The sequence below is a fragment of the Artemia sp. Qi Xiang Cuo genome, chromosome 5 (genome assembly GCF_049724085.1).
Source record: "Artemia sp. Qi Xiang Cuo chromosome 5, ASM4972408v1, whole genome shotgun sequence".
NCBI lineage: Eukaryota > Metazoa > Arthropoda > Branchiopoda > Anostraca > Artemiidae > Artemia > Artemia sp. Qi Xiang Cuo.
In genome coordinates this window covers 43309331-43325132 of record NC_142798.1, presented here as the reverse complement: position 1 = coordinate 43325132, position 15802 = coordinate 43309331, and the positions used below count along the sequence as shown (strand labels likewise).

General features: G+C 32.8%; 1 protein-coding gene across 3 annotated transcripts in view; it reads left to right on the top strand.

Moving 5' to 3' along the window:
- Nucleotides 1-454: 454 nt before the first annotated feature.
- The window catches only part of LOC148952162 (trafficking protein particle complex subunit 11-like), a 249466-nt gene continuing 234118 nt past the window's right edge, over nt 455-15802 (top strand). For 2 of the 3 annotated variants that reach the window (XM_089089620.1, XM_089089619.1), the window contains exon 1: nt 455-690. In XM_089089620.1, the coding sequence (XP_088945746.1) occupies nt 499-690 (192 nt within the window). In that variant the 5' untranslated portion in view covers nt 455-498. The remainder of the gene's footprint in view (nt 691-15802) is intronic. The other variant, XM_089089622.1, reaches the window with a different exon arrangement.

Genomic DNA, 15802 nt, shown 5'->3' with positions numbered 1-15802 from the left:
AAAATGTAAACGAAGATCAGTTTAATGGTTCATTTGGATTTTTCTTGCGTGAGAAGAAAGTGTTGTTCAAAATTGCTCGAGAAAAAAGGCCAAATTACACACGAATCAACTTGATTTTTTTAATGCAGGGCTGTTTATGCTGCAAAAGCGAAAAACGGTTCCAATTCATTAAAATTTAGAAAAGAGGAGGGATTTAAATTTTTTTTAATCGAAATACAAAAAAAAACACCTTTTTAAATTTGAAGGAGGGATTTTTAATAAAGCTGCACAACAAATCCAAAATATACAATAAAAACTGCCCCCCCCCGTCTAAGTGCCACTTTTGATAGTGAAATAAAGGCACCCTGCCTTGAACAGAGACTTTCTTATCGAAAGTTACGAAAACCCTACGTTTTTAAGTTTGTACGTTACAAAGTTTTTAAGTCCTTAGGCAACCCTAATAACTTCTACATATTACTTGTTTGAATAGATTTTTACTAAAAATTAACAAAAACAAACATGGAAATGGATGAGTTATTGCCAGAAGAGTTGAAGCTCAGTTTTCTCCCTTTAGTAGCTGTTTTTGGACTGAACACTTCCATTGTTTCCAATAAGATTTTGTGGGAGCTGCTGACTAATGTTGACCAGAGGACCATCAATTATATGAAAATAGACCATTTGGAAACACAAATACCTCAAGGAAAACCTGAAGTAAAGTTTTAAACTAGTATAATAAATGGTACTTGTCTGTTATAGTGCCGACCACTCAAGTTTTTGATCTAGGCCTATTGATGCACTGTATAACCAGTTTCTTTCAGCTTAGTAAGAGACAAGACAAAGAAAAGTGACAGAATAGATGTGAAATATATAATTTGGGATACATATTTGCACATTATGGGAGTGGGGTAAAGTACTTGGGCAATATGAAGTTAGAAAACAATTCTTACATCATGGTAGCCTATGCAGAATAATTATACCTAACACATTTTGCATGCAGGCCTGCTATGGGTGATCAATGTTTTGACTATTAAAGTCATTGGTTCTTTATACTCTAAGTGGTAAATATATACCAAATCATATCATTTAGTTTTAAATAAAGTTAATATACCATTCGATACCTGTTTTTATGCTGATTACAAATAGGCCTATAACAATTATTTCTATCATAATTTAGCTCTAGCCCCCCCTATATTTGTAACTTCAGGATATTTATTTGCACATAGGCTATTGGGGTGGGGGTTAGGTTAGGGGGGGGGGCTGAAATTTTTTCCAATAGAAACGATTATTATATTTGTAATCAGCATAAAAAAGGCATCAAATAGTGTATGCACTTTATTCCTAACTCAATAATATGATTTGGTAAAAATTTACCCTCTAAGCAACAATTATTGTCATTTACCTTTATATAGAAAGTACTATAAAGTTAAACAAAAGACAATAGCCTATTGTCTTTCCTTTAAACATGGAGAATGATATAAAGTCTTCTGTATGCCTTTATAAACATCAAACTATTATAGAGAAGTATGAATAAAGTTATACAGAAGACTGTTTGGTTTTCTTATTTCATATATGATCCACTAAAATGTCATACAGAAAAAAATTATATTACCCCACTGATACATAGAGAAAACAACAAAAAGTCATACAGATGGCTTTTTATAGCCTAGGCCTACAGGATTTCAAAAATAGAGCAGCCTAAATAAAGTTATATACATGACTTTTTAATATATCATTCTACTATAAAGCATTATGAGTAAAGTCATACAGATGACTTTTTATGTCTCCTGATATTATAGATCAAACATAAATAAAGTCAAAAAGATGGCTTTTTATACCTAATACTGTTATAGATCAAACATGAATAAAGTCCTACATATGAGTTTTTATGCCTTTCTTTTATAGAGCAAACTTCAATAAAGTCATACAGATGACTTTTTATACCTCCTGCTTAAACATGGAGAATAATATAAAGTTTTCTGTATGACTTTATAAACATTCAACTATTATAGAGAAGTATGAATAAAGTTATACAGAAGACTTTTTGGTTTTCTTATTTCATATATGATCCACTAAAATGTCATACAGAAACAATTATCTTAGCCTACCCTACTGATACATAGAGAAAGCAACAAAAAGTCATACAGATAGCTTTTTATAGCCTAGGCCTACAGGATTTCATATATAGAGCAGCCTAAATAAAGTCATATACATGACTTTTTAATATATCATTCTACTATAAAGCATTATGAATATTGTCATACAGATGGTTTTTATACCTCATACTATTATAGAGCAAACATGAATGAAGTCCTACATATGAGTTTTTATGCCTTTCTTTTATAGAGCAAACTTCAATAAAGTCATACAGATGACTTTTTATACCTCCTGCTTAAACATGGAGAATAATATAAAGTCTTCTGTATGACTTTATAAACATTGAACTATTATAGAGAAGTATGAATAAAGTTATACAGAAGACTTTTTGGTTTTCTTATTTCATATATGATCCACTAAAATGTCATACAGAAAAAATTATTTTGGCCTACCCTACTGATACATAGAGAAAGCAACAAAAAGTCATACAGATGGCTTTCTGTAGCCTAGGCCTACAGGATTTCAAAAATAGAGCAGCCTAAATAAAGTTATATACATGACTTTTTAATATATCATTCTACTATAAAGCATTATGAACAAAGTCATACAGATGACTTTTTATGTCTCCTGCTATTATAGAGCAAACATAAATAAAGTCATAAAGATGGCTTTTTATACCTCATACTATTATAGAGCAAACATTAATGAAGTCCTACATATGAGTTTTTATGCCTTTCTTTTATATAGCAAACTTCAATAAAGTCATACAGATGACTTTTTATACCTCCTGCTTAAACATGGAGAATAATATAAAGTCTTCTGTATGACTTTATAAACATTGAACTATTATACGAGGATACCTCATACTATTATAGAGCAAACATGAATGAAGTCCTACATATGAGTTTTTATGCCTTTATTTTATAGAGCAAACTTCAATAAAGTCATACAGATGACTTTTTATACCTCCTGCTTAAACATGGAGAATAATATAAAGTCTTCTGTATGACTTTATAAACATTGAACTATTATAGAGAAGTATGAATAAAGTTATACAGAAGACTTTTTGGTTTTCTTATTTCATATATGATCCACTAAAATGTCATACAGAAACAATTATCTTAGCCTACCCTACTGATACATAGAGAAAGCAACAAAAAGTCATACAGATAGCTTTTTATAGCCTAGGCCTACAGGATTTTATGTATAGAGCAGCCTAAATAAAGTCATAGAGATTACTTTTTAATATATCATTATACTATAAAGCATTATGAATAAAGTCATACAGATGCTTTTTATACCTCATGATATTATGCAGAAAACATGAATAAAGTCCTACATCTGACTTTTAAAACCTTTCGAATATAAAGCAAACTTCCTTAATATCATAGAGATGACTTTTTCTACCTCCTTCTAGTACAGAGAGAAAAAAACGAGTACACATAAAAATAACTGCTCACAGAAAATACCTACATAATTTTATATATACAACAGCCCGATTAAAATCAAATAGATGACTTTTTAATAAATTAATTAAAAAAAAACTTCCAAAAACTAAGTTTTTCAAAAAAACGGAGAGGCCACTTTAAGCCTGAGCTCAGGAGATTTATATAACTTTTGAAATTCAAACTCAAAACGACCAGAAACTACTATTAAAGAATAAGTGAAACCCAAAACAAACAGAAATTAAATAAACAATCATAGCAAAAAACATACAACAAGTAATAATATAAATTCATAAATAGATTTTAAAGCGAATAATGCTTACATTGAATATGAAAATCAAGTTTAAAACAAAAACAAATATTTTGCTATTAAAGTATAAATGAAACTTAAAACCAACAGAAATTAAATAACAATCAATGCAAATAAACATACAATATATATTAATGTAAATGAATAAATAAATCTTAAAATGACTGAAACTTAAATTGAATATGAAAATCAAGTTTGAATCAAATAAAAATAACTACAAACAAGAGTTTGGGTATTGCCTCACTGCAGAAGCCTAAAACCTAGAAGTCTAATGATTTTTTATGCCTTTCTTTTATAGAGCAAACTTCAATAAAGTCATACAGATGATTTTTTATACCTACTGCCAGTACATAGAGAAAACAACAAAAAGTCATACAAATGGCTGTTTATAGCCTAGGCCTACAGGATTTCATTTATAGAGCAGCCTAAATAAAGTCATACAGATGGCTTTTATACCTCATTCTATTATAGAGCAAACATGAATAAAGTCCTATGTATGACTTTTTATGCCTTTCTTTTATAGAGCAAACTTAAATGAAGTCATACAGATGACTTTTAATACCTCATGCTAATACATTGAGAAAACAACAAAAAGTCATACAGATGGCTTTTTATAGCCTAGGCCTACATGATTTCATTTATAGAGTAGCCTAAATAACATCATATAGATGACTTTTTAGTATTTCATTCTACTATAAAGCATTATGAATAAAGTCATACATATGAGTTTTTATGCCTTTCTTTTATAGAGAAAACTTCAATAAAGTCATACAGATGACTTTTTATACCTTCTGCTAGTCCATAGAGAAAACAACAAAAAGTCATACAGATGGTTTTTTATAGCCTAGGCCTACATGATTTCATTTATAAGGCAGCCTTATTAAAGACACACAGATGAATTTTTAATATATCATTCTACTATAAAGCATTATGAATAAAGTCATACAGATGACTTTTTATGCCTCTTGGTATTATAGAGCAAATATAAATGAAGTCATACAGATGGTTTTTTATACTCCATACTATTATAGAGCAAACATGAATGAAGTCCTACATATGACTTTTTATGTCTTTCTTTTATAGAGCAAACTTAAATAAAGTCATACAGATGGCTTTTTATATCTCCTGCTAGTACATAGAGAAAAAAACAAAAGTCATACAGATGTCTTTTTATAGCCTAGGCCTACAGGATTTCATATATAGAGCAGTCTAAATAAAGTCATATACATGACTTTTTAATATATCATTCTACTATAAAGCATAATGAATAAAGTCATACAGATGACTTTTTATGCCTCCTGCTATTACAGAGCAAACATAAATAAAGTCATACAGATGGCTTTTTATACCTCATGCTATTATAGAGCAAACATGAATGAAGTCCTACATATGACTTTTTATGTCTTTCTTTTAGAGAGCAAACATAAATAAAGTCATACAGATGATTTTTAATACCTCATGCTAGTACATAGAGAAAACAACAAAAAGTCATACAGATGGCTTTTTATAGCCTAGGCCTACATGATTTCAATTATAGAGTAGCCTAAATAACATCATATAGATGACTTTTTAATATATCATTCTACTATAAAGCATTATGAATAAAGTCACACAGATGACTTTTCATGCCTCCTGTTATTATAGAAGAAACATAAATAAAGTCATACAGATGACTTTTATACCTTGTGCTATTATAGAGCAAACTTAAATAAAGTCATACAGATGGCTTTTTATACCTCCTGTTATTATAGAGCAAACAAAAATGAAGTCTTACAGGTGACTTTTTATACCTCATACTATTTTAGAGCAAACATAAATAAAGTCTTACAGATGACTTTTTATACCTTATAATAGTATAGAGCAAACATGAATAAATTCTTACAAACAATTTTTTGTTGTTTTCTCTATGTATCAGGGGGGTAATATAATTTCTTCTGTATGACATTTTAGTGGATCATATATGAAATAAGAAAACCAAAAAGTCTTCTGTATAACTTTATTTGTACTTCTCAACAATAATTTGATGTTTAAAAAGTCATACAGAAGACTTTATATCATTCTCCGTTGTTTCTCTAGAAATAGAATTATACAATTACAAACATACAAGGTGTAAAAAGTCATTTGTAAAGCAGAGCATTTATTAAATATGTAACCTAACCTAGGTACCTTTTTCTCCCCCTAAACACCAAAAAACAACAGTTTAGATATTGCCAACACACTGGAAACCATGCTAAGCATCCATTACTGTATAGCAGTTTCTTGAATTAACCATACAAAATGGGTTTTCTGTTGTATCTCCAGTTTGAAATATATAAAAGAGTGCTTTCAACATAAAAGTACCAAGTTATCTGTAGAACTTTGTTCATGTTTGCTATATAATAGTACAAGGTATAAAATGTCATCTGCATTACTTTATTCATGTTTGCTCTATAATAGTGTAAGATATAAAAAGTCATCTGCTTTACTTTATTCATGTTTTCTCTATAATAGTGAGATATATAAAAAGTCATCTGTATGGCTTTATTTTTGCTTGCTCTATAATAGCATGAGGTATAAAAAGTCATCTTTATGACTTTATTGATGTTTGCTCTATAAAAGAACAGGGCATAAAGTCATCTGTAGGACTTTTTATTATTCTACATAATAGGAGAAAGCAAGATATTGTCTTCTGTTTGACTTTATACTGCATTCTATATAAGAGTAAATAACAATTTTCTATTGCTCAGATATAACGAAAAATTTTTCTATATTGTTATATATAGGTAACCCCCTGCTATACTTCACCCCCAATCCCCCTAATGTGCAAAATATAGCCCAAATTTGGTTCTGAAGTATTATGTACCAACTAAATTGCCATTTGTTGGCTATACATTGCATTTAGATATATATTAGTGGGAAGCATTTTCTGCAAGAATCATGCTAAACAAAGGAAAGAAGTGCCATTAGATTTGGTAAATTTACCAAGTAACTCATTAGCCTAATGAGATAGCTAAGAAATATAGCCTAGTTAAATTTGGTGTAGTTTAAATTACAATAAATTGTTTGCAGTTCATATTATTCACTTACAAATAAAGTTAATATACCACTTGATGCCTTTTTTTATGCTCTTTACAAATATAACAATCATTTTTGTTGTAAATAAATTTTACCACTACCCCTTTATACCAATTCAGGGTATATATTTGCACATTAAGGGGGTGGGGGGGGGGGGGGTAAAGTTTAAACTCAACTCTCATTTGTATCAGAAATTAACTTTACCCCCACCCCCCTGATGTGCAAATATATACCCTAAATTGGTATATATAAGGGTGGGAGTAAAATTCATTTGTGACAAAAATGATTATTATATTTGGAAAGAGTATAAAAAATAGGCATCAAGTGGTATATTTACTTTATTTGTAAGTCAATAATATGAACTGCAAAAAATTTATCTGAATTACTGACCTAGGAATAAAATGAAGATACTACTTGATGCTTTTTTTTATATTCTTTCTGAATATAACAATCACTTTACTTGGAAATTGAGTTTTAAGCCCTTTACTGGGCTTCAAAGATGATATTTTTTTTTCTCTTATTTTAGATACCACTTATATACTGCTGTTGGCATCACATTTGTTGAAATTGGTTTACCCATAAATTGAATTGACAAAGTTGGAGGACTAGAAAACACATGGGAAATATATAATTCAGGCTATATATTTGCATTGGAGGGAGAGGGGTAAAGTATAGTGGAGCTGCACCTGAATCCAAATGAATCCAACATTCATTATGAATCCAAATGAACCCTAAATCCAATATTCATTTGTGCTGGAAATGAACTTTACCCCCTCTTCTGATGGTCCTGGATAATTTATAATTGTGCCTAAATAATAAAGCCCTAATAACCCATTTCTCTATTGTGTTGATTCTTGGGCTTCAAAATGGGTTTGTGTGCTTTCAACTGGATAAAATAGCCTATTGTTTATCATGTATATATAAAAAAATAATTTTGATTATAAATATTATTTAAATGATTTGAAAAAGTGGATAACAATGAAAGAAAATAGGCTATGATAGCCAAACTCTGAATAATAGAAAGATGGTATTATTTTGAAGTAATAATTTCATTGTTTTAGTGTTTTTTTTTGTATTAGCATATTCCTATGGCTTAATCTGGCATCATCAAGGCAGCTAGATACTGTGCATTATCAAAAAATGGCTGACATGTAGAAACAACATAAAACAAGGAATCTAATAGGCTTAGTACTACTTTTATTTGTTAGCATGTACCCTTCACAAGAGGTCAACCACTGAATAATTGAATGAAACAATTTTGGCTATCTTGAAAAGCAGGGTGATTGTAGGTCTAGGCTAGGGCTTTTCATATTAATTTACTAGCTCAAAGATTTTCATATAATTTGATACACCTTTCAATACTCTTTACAAATACACTAACTTTTGCCTTCACAAATGTGCCTCAATCCCCTGCCCTCCCCTCATTGGGTTAAATATAGCCATAGGTGGCCTAGTTTGCTGATACTTTTTCCAATTGATTTTATTTGGCTTTGTGAACAGCCTATTGATGAAAAATAAAAGCAAACAATAATGCAAGCCCTAAAAGTTAGTAAGTATTTGTGTATAACCTAGGGCTGAGCTAATATCTACCCCTATTCAAAAGGCTAGGATAGATCTATGACATTGATTAGTAAACTTGGTCTTGGAAGATACATCAATTGGTGTGTTCATCTTGTTGCTAGCAAATTTATATCAGCCTAAAAAACCAACTTACTGAAAGTAGGCTGATAAATAGGCCTAGTGCATTATATTAATGTAGCTTTCAGGGATAGATCGAAATTAAAACCCAAATTATTGCCTGGAAAGATCTTGTATATACCTCTACATTTTACCATTCTGAAGGGCTCTGTTTTATGATAAAACTTGATTGTTGGGTTTACAGTCTTATTAAATTAAGCAATTTTATCTCTGTTTTACAGCTAGGGAAGGGGGCAGCAGCAAAACTCTTGTTTTCAGTGACTTTGTTCATTTTGTGCTTGATTTACATATTCAATTTAAGTTTTACTCATTTTAAGATTTATTTATGCATTTTTTTTAGTACCTGTTGTATGTTTTTTTGCTATGGTTGTTTGTGTATTTTTTGTTTGTTTTGGGTCTCATTTTTTCTTTAGTAGAAATTTCTGGTTGTTTTGAGTGTTAATTATTATAGAAATTTATTTCAGATGATCTTGAGTTTAAAATCACCTTTACTTTTCTTTGAAAAACTTCTTCTTTGGATTAAAAAAAAAAGTTTCTGCTTGTTTTTGATTTTCAAAGTTTCAAGTTTTTCAACATTTTTCATTTCAAAATAATTTTTTTTTCAACAGCAAGTTTCATCAGAGTATCAAAACTAGTATCAAATTATCAAATTAACAATAAGCAACTTGTATACCTTATAGCCCTTGCCCTGGGAGCCGGGGGTCTAACCCCTGAGTTATAGTTATTTGATTTTTGGGCTATTTTGAACAAAATGGCTAGTTCAAAGCTTTGATTGAAAAAGGGAGGGGGGCTGGTTACTTTACAATCTCTTGATTCTCGAAAATGACACTAGAACTTTTTATTTCCAATCAAATGAGCCCCATTCAAAGTTTATACAACCACTTTTCCCATAAAAACCTTATATGTTAACAATGGGCAACTAGGATAACTTATAACCCTTATCCCAAGGGCTGGGGGTTATCAAATATGTTGGGCAATTTTGAACAAAATGGCATTCTAAAAATTTTGATTGGAAGCATTTGGGAAAAAAAGGCATGGGGAGGGGGGCTGGTCCCCCCCTATTCACTCTTTTTTAGCCTTCTCTGGAGCCTGTAGAACCATCCCTTACATAAAAACCTTACATGTTAACAATTGACAGCTTGCATAACTTACAGCCCTTGGCCTGAAGGCTGTGGGGCCTTTAGACTATTTTGAACAAAATTACTATCTCAAAATTTCGATTGGATGTGTCTGAGAAAATGGTGGGCGTGGGGGGCTAGTTCCCTTCTGATCACTTTTGACTCTTAAAAAGGGCACTAGCACTTTTGATTTAAAATCAAATGAGTCCCCTCCAAAGTTTATATAGCCAACCCTTCCATATGAAGTGCCTCTAAAAAAAACATTGAAGCTATTTAAGATTTTTTTTTATTAATCTATAGTTGTACCTTTTATCTTTGTGTTTGCTATGAATGTTAATTTTAGTTTATTAATCTTAATCTTTTATTTTTCTTTGAAAAACTTCTTTTTCCAGAAAGTTTATAAAAATTAAATTCGTTTCCTTTTTGATTGCCAAAGCATTGGTTTTGGTTAATATAATGAATGTTTCTCCATTAATACTTCTAATTAGTGGCTTTTCATTTATCTCAATATTTGCACCTATTGTATGTTTGTTTGCTATGACTGTTTATTTATTTTCTGTTTGTTTTGGGGGTCATTTATTTTTTAGTAGTAATTCCTGATTGTTTTGAGATTGAATTATAATGGGAATTTATTTCAGCTGATCTTAATTTTAAAATGGCCCTTACTTTTCTTGGGAAAACTTCTTCTTTGGAATTGAAAAAAGAAAAAAAAAATTCTGTTTGTTTTTGATTGACAAAGTTTCCAGTTTTTCAACATTCCTAATTTCAAAATATTTTTTTTTGTTCAACATCAAAGTATCAAAACTAGTATCAAATGTATCAGAGTACCAATAAGCAACTTGTATAACTTACAACCCTTGCACTGGGCGCTGGGGGTGGGGTCAACCCTGGAAGCATAGTTATTTGGTCTGTTCACTGTTTTGAACAAAATGGCTATCCCAAAATTTTTACTTGATGCATTGGAGGGGAGGCAAAAATTGGAGGGGAGGTGGCTGCCCTTTGATCACTTTTAAATCTTAAAAAAGGAACTAGAATTTTCAGTTCTTATTATTACTATTTATTTTTGACCCACACTATACAAGGGTATAATATAGAAATCACTAGAAAAGCAGTTACAGAGTAGCACATAAAAAAGAAAAGACACAAAAACAAAAGAGAAAAAACATACAAGGAGAGGAAAAGAGAGAAAAAAAACTCACAACTTTCAGAATTTAATAAAGCAGTAATGTAGAGAAATATAAACCCAAGATATCTTTATTGTTGTTATTGTTTAATTTGTACTCACTCTTTACAATACTAAAAAAACATGGAGTAACAAAAGAGAGAAAAATGAACAAACAAAAAAGGAAAAATAACTTACAACTGAAAAAACGTGATAAGGCAGTGGTGTCGAGAAATATGGATACAAACGGCATTTGAAAGCTTTCTGTGTAGTACTTCCAATTTTACTGTAATATTCAGAACAAGAAATTTGTTAATAAGAACCCAGTTTTTGGTCCAAGAAGGAAGAAACAACAAAAATTTCCAAAAATCTGAGATAGTTAATCCAGATTATTTCTTATTCTTTTTTTTTCTTAAGAAGGGAAAAAATTCCAGAAGAAGCAAAGAGAATGAAATAGTCACAAAAGGTTGAGTAGAGCTTGGCCAACGCAAGTTTATTATATTTACCTCTATCGGCAACAACCTTAGCATATCCTAATTGGATTTTCTTATTAATATTGGAGACTGTGCACTGGCTCAAGCTTGGAAGACTATTAGTAATATAAATACCAAGCCATCAAAGAAAATCTATGAGAAAGATAGTAAAGCCACTATAACAAAGGGGGGGGGGGGGTACTAGAATTATTGTAAGAAGTTAACTGTCAAAATAGGAATTAGAACTTTCTATTTCGAGTAAAATCAGCCTCCTCCAAAGTTAATAAAACCACCCTTTTCTTAAAAACCTTATTTGCCTCAACCAATATGTTAATAATTTGGAACTAGCATAGCTTATAGCCCTTGCCTGGGGACCAGGAGGTAGTTAACCCTGGGGGCATAGTTATTTTGCCTTTGGAGTATCTTGAACAACATGTCTATTTCAAAATTTTGACTTGATGCACTTGGGGAAAAGAGGGCATAGGGGAGGAGGTGGAGCTAGTTGCCCTCCAATCCCTTTTGACTCTTAAAAAGGGAACTAGAACTTTCAATTTCTAATTAAATGAGCTTCTCCAAAGCTTAAATGACTACCCCTTCCATAGAAAACCTTATATGACCCTTGGTTATAACTTACAACCCTTGCTCTTGGCTCTGGGGGTTGTGTTACCCTGGAGACTTTGTTATATGTTCTTTGGATAATTTTTTACAAAATGGCTTTCTCAAAATTTCATCAGATATATGAGTATTTTGGGAAAGAGGGCATGGGGGATTTTTGCCCTCCAATCACTTTTGACTCTGAAAAAGGGAACTAGAAATTTCATTTTCCAATCATATGAGCATCCTCCAAATTTTATACCTTCCATATAAACCTTATTTGCCACCAATGCAGAACTTACAACCCTTCCCCGGGCTCTGAGGGGTATGTGTTAACCTTGGAGGCATTGTTATATGATCTTTGGACTATTTTGAACAAAATTGCTATCTCTGAATTTTGATTGGATGCATTTGCGGAAAAGAGAGTTTGGGGGGGGGGGGGATAATTGCCCTCTGATCACTTTTGACTTTTAAAAGTGAACTATAACTTCCAATTTCTAATCAAATGAGCCTCTTTCAAAGTTTATACAATCACCCCATCCATATAAAACCTTCTATGCCCTTGGGGGATAAAAGGTTTGATCCATGAATAACATCCAATCTGTGAACACCTTGGGATTTTTATTTCGGGCTGTTAACCTCTTGGTGTCAAAAAATTAGAAGATATGGTTTTGGTTAGACGGAGGCTGGTCTGTCCTGAATGCAAACTAAGAGTTTTTTCCAACTCAGTGAAATGTGGAGGGTGCAATTGTTCATTTCACGCAGGAACTGAAAAGTGTGCAAAAATTGAAGCAATTAATTGGACTGATAACTGGTTGTGTCCTGATTGTTACTCAAAGAACAGTTCAATCTTACAGGTAAATCCTTCAAATTCACCTGTTCTAGTTTCTCCTCGTACCCCCCTTCTCCTAATTCAAGAGCTAGGATGTTCACTATCCTCAAAGAGCTTAATAATGAATTACCATTGCCCCTCCTGTCACAGAAGAAGATCCCATCTTCCCAATTCCTCCGTCAAGAAGAGACACTCCCATCTCTGGAAGCTTCTAGTAAGACTGGGGGTAACATCGCTTTGTTTGTTAACTCTTCTTCTGTTCTTTGCGCCACTACTAGTTACTTACACCCCGGCTCACGTGAGATATCGGTCCAGAGCGAACCTTATTCAAGTCTTCAAAATGATGACTCTACGGGTTAGAATCCCCTTTTTAGAGATTTTGGGTGTCAAACCGAAACATGCACTATTGAACCTGACTTCCCCAAACCAATGTTTTCCTTCTTAGAATTAAAAAACAAGCTAGAAGAGGCATTAAAACAAATTTCGATACTTCTTTCTCATCTACTATCTGTGATACAATGTAATGATATCCCCCCCCCCCCCACTCAAACTGGATATTATTAATCTCCCTTTCTTTCATCTCAGCAAGACGAAGACAAATCCAAAAAATAAGTACACCCATTAATTAGAGGTAAAAAATCCAGATAATAATTTTAGTGACCGAATCTGTCAGATTAAAAATAATGAAGAGTCCTCTATTATTCCAGCTGACTAATCTGTTTGACCTTGTCTCACCTTTGGAGAATTATATTTCTACTAATCATTGTAGTGACATTAACTCTATTTCAGACATCCAAAATTCTTTTGAAATTAGTGAAGTGAATAGCCTGATGAATAAGAAATCCTCTTTTTCTCAAATACGTAAATGCGCAAACATGATTTTGGCTGGTTCATGCAAAATAGGAGATGAATGTACTTTTAGACACGATCGTGCTTCAAGCAAGTTTCTAAAAAAATGTTATAGTAGTGCAAAATTGCAAGTTTTTCAAGCATGTAAATTGCAAAATTGAAGTTATCAAGTATTTTGTAGTAGGTTGCATCAAGACATGGCTAATTGTAGACAGAGAAAAGCCAAGACAGTTAGTCCAAGTAATTGAGAGGCAAATGTTTAAATGGCTGGGGCACGGGTCAATGGCGGGAGCATGCATGACTCTCTTATTAGACACATACTTGTTTGTTAGTTTTTTGGAAAGGCATGCCTGCCTTGAGTCTCAGGCATGTTGACCAAGAATTTAAATTTGACATAAGACCGTTTTTTATGACTCCGAAATGCGGATTCGGTCATTCAGGGCTTGTGATAGTAATTTTTTGAAATAAAAATTTTATCTTATCTTTGGACTATTTTGAACAAAATGGCTGTCTCAAAGTTTTTATATGCATTTGGGGGAAAGAGGCCAAAATTTTTCGCATGATCATACAGCTATAACAGCTGCTCGCAGCCTCGAGAAACGAAATCGCCTAACAATCCATGGCCTACCTGAAAGTGATATTTCCTCAAACATTTTCAAAAAAAATCTTAAGTGGTAATTGTAGAGCTAGTCATTGCAATTTGTTACATTTATGTAAATTCTACCTATTAGGTAAATGTAGTATGCTTGAGTGCAATTTTAAGCATGTTAATATCTGTAACGTTTTTTCCAGTGGTCGTTGTTTTGGTTGTACTAAAGCTCACGTTAAGGTTACTCCTCCTTTTTATCTACTCCCAGGAAGAAAATTGCACTAATCTGTAAAAAATATAAATGTAAGAGTCACTCCTCCCCCTTTGACCGTCCTTTTTTAGTGCACCGCACCCAAGCAAAAATCTCCCACCAAAGCTCGCCAAACACAGCTCAACAACTAACAAACTCTTACCGATTACCTACTCCCCTTCCTCTTTTAATCAGCTCCCGTCCCGAACGCTTGAACAAGAAATATCCTCGTTCCAACATTATACCCAGCCTCTTAGAAACGTCAGTACCCATCCCTCCTTCTGATACCTTGCCAAAAGACATCCATTTGCTACTTCCCACCCTCACTCAGAAACCTTATTCCCTCTCCGCTTACAGAATGTGGCCCTATACCCTCCCCACTCCCCCACAAACCGACGACTCCCTGACAGACATGAATCACCATTCCCACCATCAGGTAGCAGCCGTCTAACAGATTATCTCCATTCCACCGTAGATCCATCCCAACTTAATAATATCCCCATAAATTGTCCGCTGTCCTCCTTTTCTCTCAAGCCCGGTCCAGTCCCGCCTTTATCCGCACCATCCCACAGTCCAAATTTAAAACCCACGCCAAGAATTACTGAAACTCAACGACAGTCACGTTTCCCCAGTTGTTTAAATTTCCAAAATTTTTAATCACTAGTGCAGAAAGCCTTAATTTTGACAAACTTACTGAACTCAAGGTGCTATCAGAATCAAATTGATGTCATAGCTGTTATAGAAGTACAGTCCCATGACCAAAGTTCTCTTCGTTGTCAAATTATTCAGGATACATTAAGCTTCGTCCTTTGGATCACCCACTTAGAAAAAAAGGAGGTGGTGTCAGGTTTTTTACTACATGCAACCTTTTCCCAAAAATTATTCCTGTTCCGAACTTATTGGCGTATGATGAAATCCTTTGGCTAAGTATTAGACCCAAAGTACTCCCCCGTCCCTATAATATCATTGCAATAGCTGTCGTCTATTACTCGCCAAACCAAAATATTGTTGCAAAACGCAAATTTCTCCGGCAGTTGCAGACCAGTGCTGATTTCGTTATCTCTAAGTATCCAAATGCTGGACTTTTTCTGCTTGGTGATGCCAATAAACTTAAGATGAATTCAATTTGCTCCTCTCTAGAAGTTAAGCAAATGCTTAAAATACCAACAACTAGGGGAAATACCTCTCTAGATGTCATTCTAAATAATTTGAACAATTTTTACGGTCCCCCCTTAGCTTTGCCTCCATTGGGCAAAGCTCATTTTGCCCTCCTCCTGTCCCCCTCTTTTAATTTTAAGCATACATACTCAGTAACTTTTGGCTCTTTTCGCCCCCTTCAAAATGCTGGCCTTCTT